The sequence below is a fragment of the Martes martes genome (assembly GCF_963455335.1).
Source record: "Martes martes genome assembly, chromosome: 2".
NCBI lineage: Eukaryota > Metazoa > Chordata > Mammalia > Carnivora > Mustelidae > Martes > Martes martes.
The window spans coordinates 120,034,057-120,056,311 of NC_137889.1; the positions used below are offsets into that span (position 1 = coordinate 120,034,057).

Here is a 22,255-nt window from a genome sequence, read left to right on the forward strand (position 1 = left end):
AGAAGAGCTAGAATATCAAATAAAGTGTATGTGAATATAAATATATTTAAAGTGTTTGGCTTCATGAAATTTTAGTTTTTTTAATGCATTTCCACAGCTATCATATCATACCAGTTTCCCTGAGGCTTATGTACCTTATTACCAGGGTCCAAAATGAAATTAGAGTCATGTGATATTTTCTTTGTATTTTTCTAGTGAGTTAAATGTACGAATAGTTTTCATAATTTTTCTTATGAGCTTGATTATGTCACACTGCATTTGAATAGCTGTTTATGTGAAAACAACTTTGTACTTTAATGCCCAAGTATAGATAAAGCCCTGACTGTGACCTGAATTTATATTACAGGGACTTAAGAATGTTAATAGGAAATTTTCTTTGATTCTATACCATCTGATTTATGTATTTCTACAGATATTTCAATGAAGTCTGTTTTATTTCACATTCTTAATTTTAGTCTGGCAGGTCGTTTTCATTATATACTATAGATACTGTATCGTAGTTGATTTCATGAAAAATTACAAAATAGAATTTCTTAGAGAATGATTCCTTAAACAGCTTTTGAGAAATTCCCCACCACAATTTTTTTTCCTTAATTTTTTTCAGTATCAGAAATGGAAGAAACAATGCTATCCGTATTAAGGCCATCCCAGAAAACATCAGACAGAGTTGTTTCTTCTCCTTCTACGTCTTCACGCCCACCTATCGATCCCTCAGAACTTCCACCTGATAAACTTCATGTAGAAATGGAACTTTCCCCAGATTCTCAAATAACTCTTTATGGACCACTATTAAATGCCTTCTTATGTATTAAGGTATGATTTTTAAAAGATCTTACACATTTTTAAACATAGGCAAAATGGGTACTATCTAATTAAAATTGAGACCATCTGAAGTAGCCAGTTTTGGTGGTTTAAAGTTGTTGAAGATAATATATGTTGACTAGACTTCCAGTGCTAGAGTTAATTACAAACTTATTTATTAAAAATAGTGTACTTCTCAGTTGAGTTTTTATTTTGTATTTTTAGCATTTAATATATTCTAGGAATTGTGCTAGTTGCTGGAGATAGAGATGATACAGCATCTGTTCTCAAGGAAATAAGCTAGAGGATATAGTAGGATAGACATATATAAGGACAGATTTTAACACATTGTAATATAACACTGCAAAAGAAGTCAAGAGAACTTTGTCATCTGAGAGTAATAAAATAAAACCAGGAAGAGCTGACTTAAGTAAATTCAGTAAAAACAGAAAACTTTATTTCATGCTAAGTAATAAACAAAGATTTGTTTGCAGCACTATCTTGACTTATCACTGATAGCTTTCCCTGTGATTTGAGCAGTTATGCAATATCACTTTTAGCAACTCCATGAAATTTTGCATTTTTCCAGGATTTTGCTAATTCACTTTGCTTTAGATTTTCATCATACTGTTGGATGCTTTACTACATCTGATAAACAAAGTGAGACTAATTGTCCAAACATTAACAGTCATGAGCAGTAGAGTTATTTGTGGGATAGGTTTTTGTGTGAGTCTGATTTTGTCAGTGTTTACTTGTTTGCTTCCTTTTGTGATTTCACAGCTGTGGAGGTTTGGTTATTGAATGCTTAGGTAACAGGCAATCCTGTAATGTACACTGACAGGTGTAATTAATTCTGGAAACGGTTTAGGATGATCAGGGTTAATTAGGGAAAGACAGGTTTGTTAACAAAGGTTCTCTGGAAGAAGTGCTAGCTGAACAGGTTTTTATATTTAAATTTTTATATTTGAGTTACTGTCATATATAAACTACTGTAAAGCATCAGATGATATAATTTAAGATAAAAGGTGCGAGGGACAATGTATTTAATATTTGTGGAAATCTAAAGTTTTGGTTTGGTTTTAGGAGAGATTCCTGAAGGAGTGATTCTTCAGATATTCGAGGGGAGAAATACACAAACATACACACACAAATACGCATTTTTTTTCCTGTGACCATTGTTTGACCCCGAAGTATTCTTCAAATATTTCTCCCAATATTTTATTTTCTTGGGATTGCTTGTGAATATTAAGGATTTAAAGTGTAATTTTCAAGTTATGATTTCCCTGAAGAGACTGAACTATATTTTAATTTAAATGTAAGTAATGATTTAGTTAGCAAATGAGGATGGTTATATTGATATAATACCAGTTTTGAATACTAAAGAGGTATTATCACTGTTTTTTTGCATCACTCTATGTATACTGAGCCTCTTTTTTCTTTTAAAAATTCCATAATACATGCTTGTCAAAATTAAAAGAATGATAACGAAGAATAAAGAGAAAGGAGTAAATGCCCTTTTTGAAGATTTCTTTACAAATTCTTCATAAATGTAACCTCTCTTGATAGTTTGTTTTGATGCAGTCTCTTCCATGCATTAAGATTTTATAACAACTATTTAATAGTGTCAAAGGTTTGTTGTACCAAAGTTTATATTAGTATTTGCATTCATCAAATTAACATAGAACTTGTATGAAGTAGCTATTAAAACAAATTAGAAATCTTAAAGGTTTGAAATATTTTTAAAAATATGTATTTAAAACATGACAAACAAAAATTTTTCTAGGCCAATGAGCTCCATGCTTCCTTAAGGAATTAGGAATATAAGTAACTCTTTGTCTTTTTTTTATCTTCTTTTTTTCTTTCTGCCTACCAGAAAGCTTAGTGTCATGCTAAATGAGATGTATTCTATTTTAATACATAACTTACATTTTACTTAGTGTTAGAATGTATGTATATATAAAAGAAAACAAAGAGAATGTGAAAATTCATGTAACTGAGATTGTATTTTCCTTAGTTATTAGAATTAAACATCAAGAAATTCTGAATAGACTAGAAAAAAAATCATATTTGTTTGACTGTTTATGAAAAATTGATTTCCAGAATCCACAAAAGAAACTAGGGTTACCATTATTATTACCAGGAAATTTGAGAAGAATATATACAAACATGCATTAAAATTTGTGAAAATATTTTATGGAACTGTTTACATCTTCTGAATTGACTTCTCTTAGTCTTATTACATTTTTTCTTAATGGAAGAAGGAAGATCTGAATCTAAATAATGATAGCATGTTGGTGGTAGTCAGTAGTAACTGTGGATTAAGGGTTGGTATATATGGCATATATGTTTTTCTTATTAGAAAAAAATTAATATTGAAAACAGACTACCTGTAGGTTGTTTTTTCTCCTCCTCTCTGGCTTCTCTGAATTTATTAGCTCCCTTCTTTTAACTATAGTGGTCATTCTTTTTCCTCTTCTTTGAGAAATGGGTATTATTGCATAAATAGGCTAGGGGAAAAAAACGGTAGTGTCCTGTTATTGGAAGTAGTTACTTGACACTCATGATAAAATATCTCTGGGAAAATAAAATTTCATAGAGCTTTTAAGTTGATTGGAAATACAGCTTACTTTATCATGTTTAAATTCATTCATGCTGCAAACTTGACAAAAGAACACATCTTTTCAGTTATATAAGTTACTGCTTTTTTTCTGGGGTTGTTTGGAATTTGTTTTAGAGATAGTTCAATTTTGCATACTACCTACCATAAAATGGAAATGGAACTTTTATTTGTACTGGTAAAAATTTATGTACATTTATTAATCTTAATATAGCATAAAAGTTTGCCATAATATATTATTACTTACCTTATACTTTGGTCAACCTTTTGGTAAATTTTTTTAGTGAATCCTCAAGAAGTTAACCTTTGCAGATGGAGTTCACATACTAAAAAAACAAAATTAAACTAAAACGCTCAAAACTTAAACCACACACTCAACATCAGACATTTAACATGAGGCTCATGTTTTAAGGGATTTATAATTTAAATGTACATTTTGTTTATAATATTCAATATGTACTGATATGATAACTCATAAAAGACTCCTAGAGTTTTGGTACTCTTTAGAAACAGTCATTGACACGGGACGCCTGGGTGGCTCGGTTGGTTAAGCGGCTGCCTTCGGCTCAGGTCATGATCCCAGGGTCCTGGGATCGAGTCCCACATCGGGCTCCTTGCTCAGCAGGGAGTCTGCTTCTCCCTCTGCCTCTGCCTGCCTCTCTGTCTGCTTGTGCTCACTCTCTCTGACAAATAAATAAATAAAATCTTTAAAAAAAAAACAGTCATTGACACATTTAATAAAAATTAGTAAATGTTCTCTACTATTTTGGGGATTCAGTATTCCCTAAAGAATTTGCTATGAGTTATTTCTGTTTCAGATAATTAAATGGAGATTGTTTGTGTAGTGAAATTGAACATTAGGCCCAAGAGAACATTTTTCTTTTGACTTTAATAATCTACAGGAATCTCTTCCGTTTTTAAGGTTACAAATTGCAAGAGACTGTAAGAGACTGCTAAGAAATCTTTTAAAAATAAGAAATCTTTTAAAAATCTTTTAAAAATAAGAGTAGGATTATTAAAAATTGACTAAAATGAATATAACTTATTTTTATTGATTTGTTGGTAACTCTTAGTATGTCAAAAGCTAATAAACATGAACATTGTACACTGATTCCATTGATCAGTTATATGGAGGAAGGGTGTAGAGGTGGTTGGGTCTGGAGGCCATTTGTAGATAAACATCACTAAAGGAAATATTTTACTTTTCTTCTTTCTCTGACATCCATGCCCATTGCAAACTATTGGACCTGTCTTCAGGACCAGAATGGCATGTGTATTTTGATAAGGCTTCTCAAGTGATCTGAGGACTGCAGCTTTGAGTACTTCTAGATCTTTAATGTTGATTGAAATCAATTAGAAATTTATTTTTAGTTTTAGAAATTTAATGTTAGAATTTAGGATAAAAACTAATGTTTATCTACATTTATATTTGTGCTTGAGTTTGTCCATGCTTCAGAGTTATATAATAAAGGCAATTATCAAGATGTCAAGTGGGTTCTAAGTAGGACTTATGTTATTAGAGCCAGATAACAATAGAGAATGCATCAGGTTTGTGAGTCCATAGATGTGGGATTTTATTATTAGTCCCACCGCTAATTAACCAAATGACTACAAGCACTTCAACATCATTTCCTATGAAAAGATATTTAATTGGCCTGATTGATTGACTAGAATTCTAGCTAGAAAATAAATGTGTCAATAAATAAAATGCAGAATTTATCAAAATGCTGACTTGATTTCTAATATTGAACAAATATGGTTAACTGTGTTAGGAATATTTTAACAGCTTTTGATTATTACTAACAGATCAAATAGATAAAATTTAAATTTGGAATAATGGGAAGAAAAAAGAATTTCATTTAAAATAAGTCCAAGAGGGGTGCCTGGGTGGCTCAGTGGGTTAAGCCACTGCCTTTGGCTCGGGTCATGATCTCAGGGTCCTGGGATTGAGCCCTGCATCGGGCTCTCTGCTCAGTGGGGAGCCTGCTTCCCCCTGCCTCTCTGCCTACTTGTGATCTCTCTCTGTGTGTCAAATAAATAAAATCTTAAAACAAAAAATAAGTCCAAGAAAGACAAATACCATATGATTTCACTCATATGTGGAATTTAAGAAACAAATGAGCGTGGGGGGAGAAAAAGAGAGAGGCAAACCAAGAAACAGACTCTTCACTATAGAGAACCACCTGATGGTTACCAGAGGGGAGTGGGTAGAGAGATGGGTGAAATAAACGATGGGGATTAAGGAGAGCAGTTGTGATGAGCACCGAGTATTGTACGTAAGTGATGAGTCACTAAATCCTACTCAATGAAACTAATATTACACTGTGTAAACTAAGTGGAATTTAAATAAAAACCTTAAAAAAAGAAAAATAATAAATTTAAATTCTGACACAAAAGGAACCAGAATATTAATAGTTAAAATACTTTGCATAAGAAGCCAGGATGGATTATGTGAAAGGGTGTTTTGGTAACTATTGATAACACATGTATTTTTCATCAGTAACCAAAATTGGAGATTCTTATTTAAGATGTTAAAAACACTTCTGATAAATATTTCACCCAGAATATATGGATCGTAGTAGTTAGCTAATTGAATTTAGTCAAATTAATTTTTAGTGAATTGATCTTCCCTTAAAGGTGTCTCTAGGTACTATTTCCTCAGAACTCTGAGAAAGATTGAAAACTATTGAACGTTTCAGATTTTCAGAGTTTTCTTCTAGGACCCAAATTGCAAGTTTTTGCTATAATTGGAGGTGATGTTGTCATGAAACTTTACTATAAACTTATGTAATTTTTTATGTTTTTGGTTTTTGGTTTTTTGTTTTTTGCTACAGAATGTTTATTTGCTAAGTAGCCAAGTAAGTATATGTCTTAAGTATATGTATCTTTTTTTGTTGTTGGTTTTTCATTTCAAGGAAGCAGACCATATACTTTTAACTAAATAAAATAGTTTAAGGAAATGCTTGGTTTACAAAATTCAGACTCTAAGTTGAAGTTATTGTTACATACCTCTTTAATAGAAGTTTGTTCTTAATACTTATAGGAAAATTACTTTGGGGAAGATGACATGTATATGGATTTTGAAGAGGTTATTTCAAGTCCTGTTCTGTCACTGTCAACATCATCCAGCTCTGGGTGGACTGCTGTTGGGATGGAAAATGACAAAAAGGAGAATGAAAGTTCAGCCAAGTCAATTCATCCGCTTACCTTACGTCCTTGGGATATTACTGTACTTGTTAATTTGTACAAAGTTCATGGGCGTCTTCCTGTTGTAAGTGTTTACGTATCAGAATAGTCTGGAGTATATTACGAAATTCACTCAACTTAAACTGTAAGTGTGTGTACACACATGCACACACTAATAAAAAAAATCAGATTTGAAAACTTTAAAATTTATCCTTTTACCATAATAAAGCTAGTTTATTATTTTCTTCATAATGTGATTACTTGATCATTGTTAATTTTCTGCTTTTCTTCTTTCTGTTCTTTGTAACTTTAGAGCATTTTGTCGCAATGTTGAGTTGCTGGGTTTATAGTTAGCCTGATGGATACTCTAGGATTTACATTTTCTTATCCTTTATCCAACTCTAGACCTTTTGGGGCCCTTATGGTGAGCCTGCTACAAAATCAAGATTCAGCTTCACCCTGCAAGTTGAATTGTTTTCAGGGGTTCAGACCTAGCACAGAATCCTGGTTCAGTCTTAGGTTGACCAGTGGACTGTTGGGGCAGACTTGGAATGAGATTACATTGCCAGAGAACCCAGGGTTGTTGGAGTGAGACCAGATAGGGAGGGAGAGGCCCTAGAGCATTGTGCTGCCTACTGGCTCCATACCATGCACCTAGGATTGCAAAGCAGAGGAGTCACCTCTGGTGCTTAGTGAACCTAATGTTCTTACTGGGGTACAGAATAGTTAATTTTGTCAGTAAGCACTGTTTCTCCTTTTTAAGAAGCAAAATCTCTTAACTATATAAAGGTAATTTTTATTTTCCTGCACTTCCTTGGTCTTATTTTTTCTACATCTTGATTATGGTATTTTGTTTGACTTTAGCATGGAACCACTGATGGCCCTGAGTGCCCTACAGCATTCTTGGAAAGACTGTGCTTTGAAATGAAAAAAGGATTTCGGGAGACCATGCTGCAACTTGTCCTGTCACCCCTAAATGTGTTTGTCAGTGATAACTATCAGGTAATATGAAAGTGAGTTACAGTAGAGACGTAGAGATGTATTATTGCTTATGGGGTTGAAACAGTGTGTTAAGTTTCTGAGCATGGTATATATAGCTCTTTAAATTAGAGCTTGTAATTTAACAAGTGAGAAGTTTTGTATATATATGTGAGTTTTTTAAGAATTTCAGTTTTCTCTTTCTTTTTTTCTGCTGTTCCCTATTTATGTGATCCCATATAATTATATTCTATATATATTGTTTTTAGAAATGGAAAAACATAGTTTTTAACTTTTTCATTTATTTATGGATGTGAAAGTGTATAAAATTTTGGAGTAGTCTGTTGAAAATTACAACCTCAATATTCGTATTAACCAGTACTATAAATCTTCAAAACATCCATATCCACATGGATTATTCTTTTTACCTAACATACTTACAAGACACTTTATTAATCCCCTCAAGATATCCCCAGGGCTCTTTTGGAAGGGAACCAATGATATTTAGCAAATGGGAATAATTTACATTCTTTGGTAGATTATCACCTTATTATTATTTTTTAATGCCAAATGGCTTCACTTTTCATTTAACACTACTTTAGGCCTCTTCTCTACTTTTAGTCAAGTTATGAGTTTTAGAAAAGTAAATGGATTTTAATATAAGGCAAAGTAAAATTATAAATGGGAGGATGAATCTGATATCCCCAAATCATCAACAGATGATAAGGATTCTGTATGGTAACTGATCATTTTATATAAAATAACCTACCCCTCCCCTTTGTAACTCTTTTGCCATAGCTGACTATATTTTTCTACAAAGAATTTAATTTTTTCATATGTGCATATATTGACATACCTGACCTCATAGTAGCTGAAACTTAACACCTAATATATGGTTATTTTTGCCACAGAATCTGTTTCCTTCATCAGACTTTTGAAATAGTAGGCATACCTCATTTTATTGTATGTTGCTTTATTGCGCTTGCAGATACTGCATTTTTTACAAATTGAAGGTTTGTGGCAGCTCTGCATCAAGCAGAGCTTGCAGCTCTGCATCAAGCCATTTTTCCAACAGCATTTGTGCACTTCACATCTCTATCACATTTTGGTAATTCTCACAGTATTTCAAACTTTTTCATTATTATATTTGTTATAGTGATTTGTGTTTACTTATCTTTGATGTTACTATTGTAATTGTTTTGGTGTGCCCATATAAGATGGCAAACTTAAGTGATAAATGTTGCATGTGTTCTGACTACTTCACCAATCTGCTGTTCCCCTGTCTCTCACCCTCTTCTTGGGCTTCCCTGTTCTCTAAAACAAAAGGTATTGAAATTAGACCAACTAATGACCCTGCAGTGGCCTCCAGGTGTTCAAGTGAAAGGCAGAATTGCATGTTTCTCACTTGAAATCAGAGGGTAGGAATGATTAAACTTAGTGAGGAAGGCATGTCAAAACCCAAGCTGAAAACTAGGCCTCTTGCACCAAATAGCCAAGTTGTGAATGTGAAGGAAAAGTTCTTCAAGGAAATCAGAAGTGCTACTCCAATAAACATACCAATGATGAGAAAGCAAAATAGCCTATTGCTAACACAGAGAAGGTTACGGTGGTCTGGATAGAAGATCAAATCAGCCACAGCATTCCCTTAAGCCAAAACCTAATCGGGAGCAAGGCCCTCACACTCTTCAATTCTGTGAAGGCTGGGAGAGGTAAGGAAGCTGCAGAAGAAAAGTTTGAAGCTAGCAGAAATTGGTGCATAGGTTTGAAGAAAGAAGCCATCTCCATAACACCAAAGTGCAAGGTAAAGCAGCAAATGCTGTAGAAGCTGCAGCAAGTTATCTAGGAGATCTAGCCAAGTTAATTCATGGAGGTGGCTATACTAAACAACAGATTTTCAAAGTAGATGAGATAGCCTTCTAGTTGAAGATGCCATCTAGGACTTTCATAGCTAGAGAGGAGAAGTCAGTGCCTGGTTTCAAAACTTCAAAGGACAGGATGACATTGTACTTACAGGCTAACACAGCTGGTGACTTTAAGTTGAAGCCAATAATTGAAAATTCTAGGGCTCTGAAGAATTACGCTAAAACTGCTCTGCCTGTGCTCTCAGTGGAGCAACAAAGCCTGGATGACAGTCTCTTTATAACATTGTTTACTGAATATTTTAAGCTCACTTTTGAGACCTAGTGCTCAGAAAAAGAGAGCCCTTTCAAAATATGACTGCTCGTTGACAGTGCACCTGGTCACCCAATAGTGTTGATGGAGATCTACCCTGAAATCAATGTTGTTTTCATGCCTGATGAACATAAGATCCATTTTGGAGCCCATGGATCAAATACTCACTTTGACTTTCAAGTACTTTTATTTAAGAAATACATGTAATAAGACTACAGCTGCCATAATAGTGATTTTTCTGGTGAATCTGGGCAAATTTAAAATCTTTGGTACAGGTGAGGTCTCCAGGATTTGGCTGCATGTTCTTGATAGCATTAGTCTTAATGCAGGGCCTCAAGGTTAAGGATCTGAGGTGATGGATGGGTTATTATGTCCAACTTATGAAACCATCCCCTTTTAATTTATGAGCATCTTATGATGTGTATTAGTTTCCTAGGGCCGGCATAGTAAAGTACCTCACACTGGGTGGCTTAAAACAAAGAGAAGTGTATTCTCTCCCAGTTCTGGAGCCTAGAATTCTGAAATCAAAGTGTTGGTAGGGCATGTTCTCTCTCTCAAGGCTGTAGGAGATTAAATCCTTGCCTCTTCTAAGCTTTTGGTGGTTGCTAGCAATCCTTGGCATTGCTTGTCTTATAGATGCATATCTCTGCCTTTGTCTTCTCATGGCTTTGTCTTCATGTGTCTCTGTGTCCCAGTTTTCCTCTTTAAAGGACACCGGTCATTAGATTAAGGCATACCCTAATTCAGTGTAACCTTATTTTAACTTGATTAGATCTGCTAAAACCCTGTTTTCAAATATAGTAAGGTCATAATCACAGGTGCCTGGGCTTAGGACTTTAAGTGTGTCTTTTTAGGGTACAAAATTCAGCCCCCAATATGATGCAACAGCACCATAAAATCTAGACTATGATCTTTATTGATGTACTGGATAGGCTCTGTCTTTAGGACAAGCCTAGATCTGTATGTATTTTTGAGCTCAAAAAATATCAATCAGAAGTATCTTATACTGAGAATTTTCAAATCTTAGTGCCAGAAGTGATCTTTTTTTTTTTTTAAAGGTTTTATTTATTTATTTGACAGACAGAGACCACAGGTAGGCAGAGAGGCAGGCAGAGAGAGAGAGTGGGTGAAGCAGGCTCCCTGCTGAGCAGAGAGCCTGATGCGGGGCTTGATCCCAGGACGCTGGGATCATGACCTTAGCCGAAGGCAGAGGCTTAAACCACTGAGCCACCCAGGCGCCCCGCCAGAAGTGATCTTTATTGACCATCCTCCCCAGCTTCTTCAGATAAAAAAATAGAAGGGAGAAATTTCTGTGATTTTATATATTTTTATATATAGTCACATAGCCTAGGTGAAAATAAAAAATGTATTGAAGGAGCTGCTAGAGCTATTATTATAGTCATACTTGGAAATTTCCTTTTAGGAATTACTTATGAATTTGATTTAGCTCATATCCTTAGTTTTTTTTTTTTTTAAGAATACATTTCCTAAAATGTGTTGAAACAAGGATTGCCAACACTGTTTCTTGTGCAGGTGGCCTGCATACACATACTAAAAAGACTACTGCAGTAAAATTAGTTTGGGAAATACCTGTGAACTGTCCCAATGTATATTAGTATATTGAATTCTCTGAAAAGACTTGCTGTGAAGAAATCTATATGGTCATTTAGCATTATCTTCCTTTTGTGGTCACTGTTAGGTGAGGTGAGATAAATGGTGAATAAGACAAATAATCTTTACCCTCATAAACCTGGTGGAGAAGAGAAATACAGAAGAAATAAAAAACAGTGGTTTTGAGACAAGAACATGATAGAATTTGCCTTTTTAGATCTCTGTGGTTGTTTTGTACAGTATGGAGAAGGGAGGTGTAAAAATGAATGCTGGGAGGCTCTGCACACATCTTAGCAAGAGGTCATATTATTTGGACAATGATGATAGTAGTGAAGATAGAAGAAAATCAATGCATTTCTGAGAGATTGGGAGGTAGATTCTACAAAATTGGTGACTGATGGGTAGGGCATTGCCAAACCTATTTGATTCTATATTACTATATATATTCTCTATTACTATATTACTACTCTGTGGAACTAGTGTTCCATGGACTACCCTATTTTACGACAGATCTTTTAGCTTTGTAAGTTCCAGAACTTTTCTTTTTGAAATATTTGCTGCTTTTTGGTTGTAAGTATGTAATTTCTGTAAGATAAATCTATCCTTTTTATATTTATGTAGTTCTCAAAATCTATATGAAAGATGGCTTTCTTCCCTACTTCTTCATTTTATGGTCTTAATGGTCTTTGTTCTTCCCTGTTATTATTATTATTTTTCTTTTTAGTATTTTAATCTCATTATTCCTGTCTTCCCACTGAAGATTGGTCTCTTATATTCCCTGTCAGTCAGAATACTAATTTCTTTTTATTCAAATATTGAGCAATATTTGCTTTGCTTTGCTTTGCAGTTGGACTCTTAATGGATATTGTCACTAGAGAAGCTTAACTGAGACTCTCTGGTGCAAGGTTGTTTGTTAGGATTTTATGGACCCTTGAGTGTTATTTTCCAGATAGCGAGTTTTTACCGTTAGTCTCTGGAGAAAAAACCAACTAGAAATAATGCTGTTTTCTTGTACTTCTTACAGTCTTCTTCTTATTGTTTTCAGCAGCGACCTCCTGTGGATGAAGTACTCAGGGAGGGTCACATCAATTTGTCAGGTCTCCAGCTGAGAGCACATGCTATGTTCTCAGCAGAAGGTCTTCCTTTGGGAAGTGATTCCTTAGAATATGCGTGGTTAATTGATGTGCAGGCTGGAAGTCTTACAGCTAAGGTTACAGCACCACAGGTATGATTATCTGATTTCTTTTTCCTCTGCTCACCCACTTTGACAAGAGCAAGTTGTATGCCTGTTTGAATGTTCATTGCATTTTCACTGATAGCATTCTGAGGGCCAGACAATTCTTTGCTTTTTGGTTGGGAGTCATTCTTGCCATTCAGAATTTTCTTAGCAACAGATGAGTCAGAGACAAGTTTCACTTTCTGAGCCACATAAAATTGAAGGTTGTAATGTTTTATAGTTCTGCATAACACTTTAAAGATCGAAACTTTGGGAAGTATGAGAACTGGTCTGGAAATTTTATATATTATTAAAATTACATTAGTTGTTTATCTGCTGTTGAAAAATTCTTTTTTTCCCCAGTGTTATGGAGTAATTTTTTTTAAAGAATTTTGCTTTCTTGTATATTTCTTAAGTAGGATTTAAAAGTATTGTTTATGAAATTCAAGATTAAATAGCTCAGTTCTTATCATGTCTCAAAGCAAGATAACATCATTTGTATCCGTTTTAATGATGTGGATTTAAAAAAAATAAGAACAAATATGATAAAATCTCCCTCCTCCTCTTATCCCCTTTAATCTTTAGGAGACTCAGAGGTCAAGGATCATTTAGTTCTTGAAACGGACCATTGATATTCAGCCAAATAGCTGTATTACTATAACATTTCACCTATTGATCCATATATTTATGATGTACATGCTTATCTTGGCATTTAAGAAGAGTGGAATTTGATCTTGAATGTTTGAAATGTACATGCTCAATTTTAATAAAAATTAAGAATGTGTATGAAACATTTATAGGTAGGAAATAGCAACAAGAAGGTGGGTAAAGACTCTAGATACCTTGCATATCTGCAAGAAATTTTTGAAAGGCAGCAAAAATTAAGATTCTAGAAATAAGAAAATGGATTTGAAAAGGGATATTTTATATAAAAGTAGATAAAATACATAATAGAGTGTATAAAAATGGATGGAAAGAAATACTCAGTGCTCACTGGGCTGGCGACTATCCTTTCCTTATTATCCACCATCTCTTTTCTCTAATGTATAGGTAAAGATTGAAACTTACAAAAAAAAGTTTGTTCCTTAACAAAGACAGAATAAAGCCATGCTGATTGTACAATAATGGACACAATTCCTTTAATCTAACAATTGCTAGAATCTCATGTTTCTAAGTTGCCCTTATTAGAAGATGAAACATTTCTTTCTTCTGCACTAGAATCTTAGCATCACTTCTGAATGAGCATTTCATGAATCCATAGGTGCTTTTTAATGTGTATTCCAATTTTTGTATGTTTTAAAAGTGAAATTCATGTTTTCTGATAGTTTAAATTAAACTTTTTTATTGAATGATATCCTATATACCTGTATTTCAATATGTTTATTAACAACTCTAATCGATTATAAAATGAAGGGGTTTTTTGGTAAACCAAAGATTTGATGAAGAATTAATAAATACTTAAGTTTCTGTTTATATAAACAAAAGTGCTGTAATCTTCAAAATATCTGATTTTCCAAAATTACAGCTCACTATGATAATTAGATAATAATTTCATATCCAAGCTTTGTTTATTATTAGGTAGAGAATTTTAGGTGCTTTTGTGTACGGAGGATTCCAGTTATATAAGAAGGAAGATTTAACCTTGAAGGAAATACTTACTTTGTAAGTTGCTGAAGTTGAATTTTTCAGTTGTCATGCATTTTGTCATTCACAAATGAAAAGTAACATAAGCTTAAAAATGATGTCAAGGTAGAAATCATGATTCTGGCTAAAAACTGTGCTATGTATATATAGCAGCAGGTGTAAGACAGCATTTGGGTTCTTTCAAACTGTATTAATATTCTTGATAAGCTTTTGAACTCCGAACATGTGTTTAGAATGCTAACACTATTTTCAACCTGTCACTGCTTATTTGTAGCTAGCTTGTCTGTTAGAGTGGGGACAGACATTTGTTTTTCATGTGGTGTGTCGGGAGTATGAACTGGAAAGACCTAAATCAGTAATAATATGTCAGCATGGATTTGACCGTCGGTTCTGTGAATCCAAGGTATGTTAACAAATGTGTTAGCAGTATTATAGACATTTATGGATTTTTTAAAATGAAAGATTGAGATATCAGCTTTTAATCAAATACACATGGCCATCAAGTAAGCATTATTGTCCAGTTTTCTCAATTAATAAATTATTTTGCAGATTTGTAGCCAGTTGTTATTTAGTTGCAAGTATCTAACATATGAGGTAATTATTAAAACAAAAATTCACAGATAAATAGAGATATTATAAGGATTATATCTTACCTCTTACATTTTTACTGTTAACTCATTTTCTTATGTAATTACATAATTTTGGATATGGCTAAATATTTATGTAGAAGATTTATAAACTGAAGCAAGGGGAAGGTTAAATTCCTTACATGACATTGTTTATAGACCTCCCTAGAACATACCTGTTCTTTTGTAACATGGTTAGTAACATTGGCATTTGCCAAGAAAACATGGCAGTTCAAAAAAATTTTTTTATCCTAATACTATAACATAGAGATAACCATTGTTAACAGTTTAGTTTTTCTTTCTAATTTCTTCCTATATGTGTTTTTCCTTTTTCTTCTTTTGTTATACATACCATGTTTATTTGCTGTTACATTAGTGTGAATTGAGAACAATTCATCCTGATTTAACTTTATGTCCAAAATATCTATACCCTCTGCTAATTTACTGACAATAAAAGAAACTGCTATAATTGGTGGTAAAATTATTTTTTTTCTTGTTAACAAACACTGCCAGGATCTAGGGAATCCTTAGTTATATGTCAAACAATTAGTTCCTTATGGATAAATCACACATACTTGTAGGTGTCGCCTCCTTCCTTTTTCTTTTCTTTTTTTTTTAAGATTCAAAGCTTTCATGTTACATTAAAATTTTTAAAAATAAAACATTTTTTATCACCTTAGAAAATTACTTTGTGTCCCTTTGCAGTCAGCCATTCATTATTCCATGCAACCACTGATGTGCCTCTGTCATTTTAGATCGGGTTTTTTGGGCCTGTTCTGTGGGGGTGAAATATACAGACGTACCTTGTTTTATTGTGCTTTGCAGGTACAGTGGTTTTGTGTCTTTGTTTTTTAACAAGTTGAAGGTTTGTGGCAACCCTGCAGCAAGCAAATCTGTCAGCACCATTTTTCCAACAGTATTTGCTCACTCTATATCTCTGTGTCACGTTTTGGTAATTCTTGTAATACTTCAAACTTTGTCATTATTATTATTGTTATAGTGATCTTTGGATAGTGATTATGACTTGCTGAAAGCTCAGGTGATGGTTAGCTGTTACTAACACACTTAGACTATAGTATAAAGTGTAAACATAACTTTTATATGCACTGAGAAACCAAATTATTCACTTTTTTCATCTTACAGTATTTATTTATTTTTAATTTTTATTTTAATTCCAGTAAAGTTAACGTATAGTATTATGTTAATTTCAGGTACACAGTGTAGTGATTCAATATTTCCATATATTTCCATATATTTCTCTGTGCTTATCAAGCATACTCTTAATCCCTTTCACCTATTTAACCCATCCCCCAGCCCACTTCCCTCTGGTAACCATCTGTTTGCTCTCTATAGTTAAGGGTCTATTTTTTTGTTTGTCTCTCTTTTTTCCCCTTTGTTCATTTGTTTCTTAAATTCCATATATGAGTGAAATCATATGGTATCTGTCTTTGGCTTATTTTGCTTAGCATTATACTCTCTGGATCATCCATGTTGTCACAGACGGCAAGTTTTAATTCTTTTTTATGGCTGAGTAATACTCCATTTTGTTTATACACACATACACACACATATACACACACCATGTCTTTATCCATTCATCTATCAATGGACACTTGGGCTGCTTTCATAATTTGGCTATTGTAAATAATGCTGCAGTAAACATAGAGGTACTTATATCTTTTTGAATTAGCATTTTCATATTCTTTGAGCCAATACCCAGTAGTGCAATTACTGGATCATAGGTTAGTTCTATTTTTAATTTTTTTCAGCAGTCTCCATACTGTCTTCCACAGTGGCTACACCAGTTTGCATTCCCATCAGCAGTACAGAAGGGTGCCTTTTTTTCCCACATCCTCGCCAACACTTCTTGTTTCTTGTGTTTTTGATTTTAGCCACAAAAATTTGACTTGCTTTATTGTGATATTTGCTTTATTGCGGTGGTCTGAAATGGAACCCGCAATATCTCCAAGGTATGCCTTATTATTATAGAACACTGAGTATAATGCAAGACTTCTGTGTTCTACTCTGGCTCTCCCACTAATGAACAGTGTATGCCATTGAGCCAATAATTTACTCAGGGTTGCCATTTCCCCAAGAAGTAGGTGAAGTGTATGTTTTCTTCCAGCCTAACCATGACCAAATCTGTTTCAGGAGTAAAATAACATTAAATTTGTGTCAGTTGTCCTTAGATATCATAAAATTTACAGTTGATATATTTGTAAAAACAGGTGTGTGTGTTTGTGTAGTATAGAGTACTCATAAGAAAATCTAACAACTTTAAATTCCTATACAGTTTTTATAATCCTGTGACACTGTTTACTTATCATTTTACTTTGATTATTCTTTTTGACTTTCAGTAACTATATTCTGTCAATTTAGACTTGCTTCCTTCCCCTTATGAATGAAAATGGTACATACTTATGATTAGTTTCTAATTAGTCTTTAATTACTGATAATTTCATTTATCATTATGAAAATAAGATTTGACTAATTTTTTAAAATACGCACGTAATGAAAATTTTATTTAAATCAGCAGGTGTGAGTGATGGTGAAGAATTAAATATTCAATTATTTTTCTTTTTAGTTGAGTTGTATTCCTGGGCCTTGTCCAACTTCAGATGATTTGAAATATACTATGACTCGTTTAGCAGTAGATGGAGCAGATATTTATATTGTGGAGCATGGCTGTGCTACAAATCTAAAGGTACACTTCTGTCTATTTCTTGGCCAATATAGTTCTTTTTCCAAACCAAGATTTCCATTTCTTTTTTTTTTTTTTTAAGGTACACTTATTTTAAAGGTACACTTTTGTCTATTTCTTGGCCAGTATAGTTAGTTCTTTTTTTAAACCGAACTTTTTTTTTTTTTTAAGATTTATTTATTTATTTTATATAGAGAGAGTGAGACCATGACCAGGTGCTGGGAGGGAGAATAAGAGAGAAACAAACTCCCCATTGAGTGTGGAGCCAGACATGGAGCTCTGTCTCACTACCCTGAGATCACGACCTGAGCCTAAATCAAGACTTTGTCGTTTTAAATGACTGAGCAACCCAGACGCCCCCAAATCTCCATTTCTTTCTCTTTTTTTGTTTTATTTTTTGTTTTATTTTTTATTGTGTTATGTTAGTCACCATACAGTATGTCATTAGTTTTTGATATAGTGTTCCAAGATTCATTGTTTATGTATAGCACCCAGTGCTCCATGTAATACGTGCCCTCCTTAATATCCATCACCGGTCCAACCTATCCCCCAACACCCTCCCCTCTAAAACCATCAGCTTGTTTCTCAGAGTCCACAGTCTCTCATTGTTCATCTCCCCCTCCAATTCCTCCCTTCGTTTTTCCTTTCTTTCTCCTAAGGTCCTCCATGTTATTCCTTATGTTCTATAAGTAAGTGAAAACAAATGATAATTGACTTTCTCTGCTTGACTTATTTCACTTAGCATAATCTCCTCCAGTCCCATCCATGTTGATGCAAAATTTGGGTATTTATCCTTTCTGATAGCTGAGTAATATTCCATTGTGTATATGGACCACATCTTCTTTATCCATTCATCTGTTGAAGGGCATCTCTGGTCTTTCCACAGTTTGGCTGTTGCGGACATTGCTGCTATGAACATTGGGGTGCACATGGCTCTTCTTTTCAGTACACCTGTATCTTTGGGGTAAATACCCAGTAGTGCAATTTCTGGATCATTGGGTAGCTCTATTTTTAATTTTTTGAGGAACCTCCACACTGTATTCCAAAGTGGCTGCACCAACTTGCATTCCCACCAACAGTGTAAGAGGGTTTCCCTTTCTCCACATTCTCTCCAACACTTGTTGTTCACTGTCTTGTTAATTTTTGCCATTCTTACTGGTATAAGATGGTATCTCAGTGTGGTTTTGATTTGAATTTCCCTGATGGCTAATGATAATGAGCATTTTTTTATGTGTTTCTTAGCCATTTCTATTTCTTCATTGGAGAAGTATCTGTTCATGTCTTCTGCCCATTTTTTGACTTGGTTATTTGTTTTTTGGGTATTAAGTTTGAGAAGTTTTTGGATATTAGCCCTTTTTCTGTAGTGTCATTTGAAAATATTTTCTCCCATTCTGTGGATTGCCTCTTTGTTTTGTTTCCTGTTTTCCTTTGTTGTGCAGAAGCTTTTTATCTTGATGAAGTCCCAAAAGTTCATTTTCACTTTTGTTTCCTTTGCCTTTGGAGACATGTTTTGAAAGAAGTTCATGTGGCTGATGTCAAAGAGGTTACTGCCTGTGTTCTCCACTAGGATTTTGATGGATTCCTGTCTCTTATTGAGGTCTTTCATCCATTTTGAGTTTATTTTTGTGTATGGTATAAGTGAATGGTCGAGTTTCATTCTTCTGTATATAGCTGTCCAATTTTCCCAGCACCATTTATTGAAGAGACTGGTTTTTTTTTCCCCCTCATTGGATATTTTTTCCTGCTTTGTAAAAGATCATTTGACCATAGAGTTGAGGGTCCATATCCAGGCTTTCTACTCTATTCCATTGGTCTATGTGTCTGTTTTTGTGCCAGTACCATGCTGTCTTAGTGGTCACAGCTTTGTAATACAGCTTGAAATCAGGCAACATGATGCCCCACCTTTGTTTTTCTTTTTCAACATTTCCTTGGTGATTTGGGGTCTTTTCTGGTTCCATACAAATTTTAGGATTGTTTGTTCTAGCACTTTGAAAAATGCCAATGGTATTTTGGTCGGGGTGGTGTTGAAAGTATAGATTGCTACGGGCAGCATAGACATTTAAACAATGTTTATTCTTCCAATCCATGAGCATGGAATGTTTTTCCATCTTTTTTGTGTCTTCTTCAATTTCTTAAATGAGTGTTCTATAGTTCCTAAAGTATAGATCCTTTACCTCTTTGGTTAGGTTTATTCCAAGGTATCTTATGGTTTTTGGTGCTCTTATAAATGGAATTGATTTTTTGATTTCACTTTCTACAGTTTCATTGTTAGTGTATAAGAAAGCAACTGATTTCTGTGCATTGATTTTGTATTCTGCCACATTACTAAATTGCTGTATGAGTTCTAGTAATTTTGGGGTGGAGTCTTTTGGGTTTTCCACATGAAGTATCATGTCATCTATGAAGAGAGAAAGTTTGACTTCTTCTTTGACAATTTGAATACCTTTTATTTCTTTTTGTTGTTAGATTGCTGTTTCTAGGACTTTCTAGTCCTATATTGAACATTAGTGGCAAGAGTGGGCATCCTTGTCATGTTCCTGATCTTAAGGGAAAGTCTCCCAGCTATTCCCCATTGAGAATCATATTCGCTGTGGGTTTTCCATAGATGGATTTTATGAAATTGAGGAATGTTCCCTCTGTTCCTACACTCTGAAGAAAAGGAAAGGATGCTGTATTTGTCAAATGATTTTTTCTGCATCAGTTGAGAGGACCATGTGGCTCTTCTCTCTTATTCATTTGTTCTGTCACATTGATCAATTTGCGAATATGAACTACCCTTGTATCCCAGGAATAAATTCCACCTGGTCATGGTGGATAATCTTTTTAATGTACTGTTGGATCATTTTGAACCTAAAGATACATCCAGACTGAAAGTGAAGGGATGGAGAACCATCTTTCATGCCAGTGGACCACAAAAGAAAGCTGGGGTAGCAATCCTCATATCAGACAAATTAGATTTTAAGCTGAAGACTGTAGTCAGAGATATTGAAGGATACTATATCATTCTTAAAGGGTCTGTGCAACAAGAAGACCTAACAATTATAAATATCTATGCCCCCAACATGGGAGCAGCTAACTACATAAGCCAACTGTTAATCAAAATAAAGAGACATATTGATAATAATACATTAATTGTAAGGGATCTTAACACTCCATTCTCAGCAGTAGACAGATCATCTAAGCAGAAAATCAACAACAACAAAAAAAAGAGCTTTGAATGACACACTGGACCAGATGGACCTCATAGATACACACATAACATTCCACCCTAAAACAACAGAATACTCATTCTTCTTGAGTGCACAAGGAACTTTCTCTGGAATAGAACACATACTGGATCACAAATCAGGTCTCAACTGATACCAAAAGACTGAGATTATTCCCTGTATATTCTCAGACCACAATGCTGGAACTCAATCACAAGAAAAAGTTTGGAAGAAATTCAAACACTTGGAAGCTAAAGACCATCCTGCTCAAGAATGTTTGGATCAACCAGGAAATCAAAGAAGAACTTAAACAATTCATGGAAACCAATGAGAACGAAAACACATCAGCCCCAAACTTATGGGATATGGCAAAGATTGTCCTAAAGGGGAAATACATTAGCCATCCAAGCCTCACTCAAAAATATAGAAAAATCCCAAACACACAAACTCTTTTACACCTTAAAGAACTGAGAATCAACAACAAATTAAGCCTACCCCATGTATGAGAAGGGAAATAATTAAGATTAGAGCAGAGATCAATGAATTAGAAACCAGAGATACAGTAGAACACATCAGTGAAACTAGAAGCTGGTTCTTTAAAAGAATTAATAAGATCAATAAACCACTGGCCAGACAAATCCAAAAGAAAAGAGAAAGGACCCAAATTAATAAAATTATGAATAAAAGGGGGGAGATCATGACTAACAACAAGGAAATAGAAACAGTCATCAGAAATTATTATCAACAGCTATATGCCAATAAGTAAAGCAACCTGGAAGAAATGGATGCATTCCTGGAAACCTATAAACTTCCAAGACTGAAACAGTAAGAAATTGACAACCCGAATAGACCAATAACTGTAACGAAATTAAAGCAGTGATCAAAAACCTCCCAATAAAACAAGAGTCCAGGACCTGATGGATTCCTTGGGGAATTCCACCAAACATTCAAAGAAGAAATAATACCTGTTCTCCTGAAGCTGTTTCAAAAAATAGAAACAGAAGGAAAACTTCCAGACTCTTTCTGTGAGGCCAGCATTACCTTGATCCCCAAACCAGGCAAAGACCCCATCCAAAAGGAGAATTTCAGACCAATATCCCTGATGAATATAGATGCCAAGATTCAAAACCTCCATTTCTTGAGATAGAACACACATTTATAGTTTGCCATCTCACAGAACACTATAGAATTCCAGGAGATAACTTTCTGTTTTGGGCTTGTCCATGATCCCTTCCAGTCTGTTTCTTAAAGCATGCTTTCACTACTATTTTACTCTAATGGAATTATCATAACTTTGCTTTATGGCAGGGATGTAAGCTTGGAGGTTGCTTTTATGGTGGGGATTAAATTGGTAGTGTTTTAAAATTTTGATTGCCTTTAGGCAATTTGAATTTTGATTGCCTTTAGGTTTTGTACATTTATATCCTGCCTGGCTCCCGAAAACATTTGTTTGCCACCTCTGCTTTGTGGGTTACTGCTTAAAATTAAGCCTTGTTA

The 22,255-nt window shown here is 34.2% G+C and overlaps 1 protein-coding gene across 1 annotated transcript in view; it reads left to right on the forward strand.

The window, feature by feature from the left end:
• Positions 1–22,255, forward strand: part of BLTP1 (bridge-like lipid transfer protein family member 1) — a 204,592-nt gene that overhangs the window by 61,398 nt on the left and 120,939 nt on the right. Inside the window, exons 21-26 of the mRNA XM_080795525.1 lie at positions 605–813; positions 6,462–6,689; positions 7,469–7,606; positions 12,411–12,590; positions 14,500–14,628; positions 17,436–17,555. Of these exons, the coding sequence (XP_080651651.1) occupies positions 605–813; positions 6,462–6,689; positions 7,469–7,606; positions 12,411–12,590; positions 14,500–14,628; positions 17,436–17,555 (1,004 nt within the window). The remainder of the gene's footprint in view (positions 1–604; positions 814–6,461; positions 6,690–7,468; positions 7,607–12,410; positions 12,591–14,499; positions 14,629–17,435; positions 17,556–22,255) is intronic.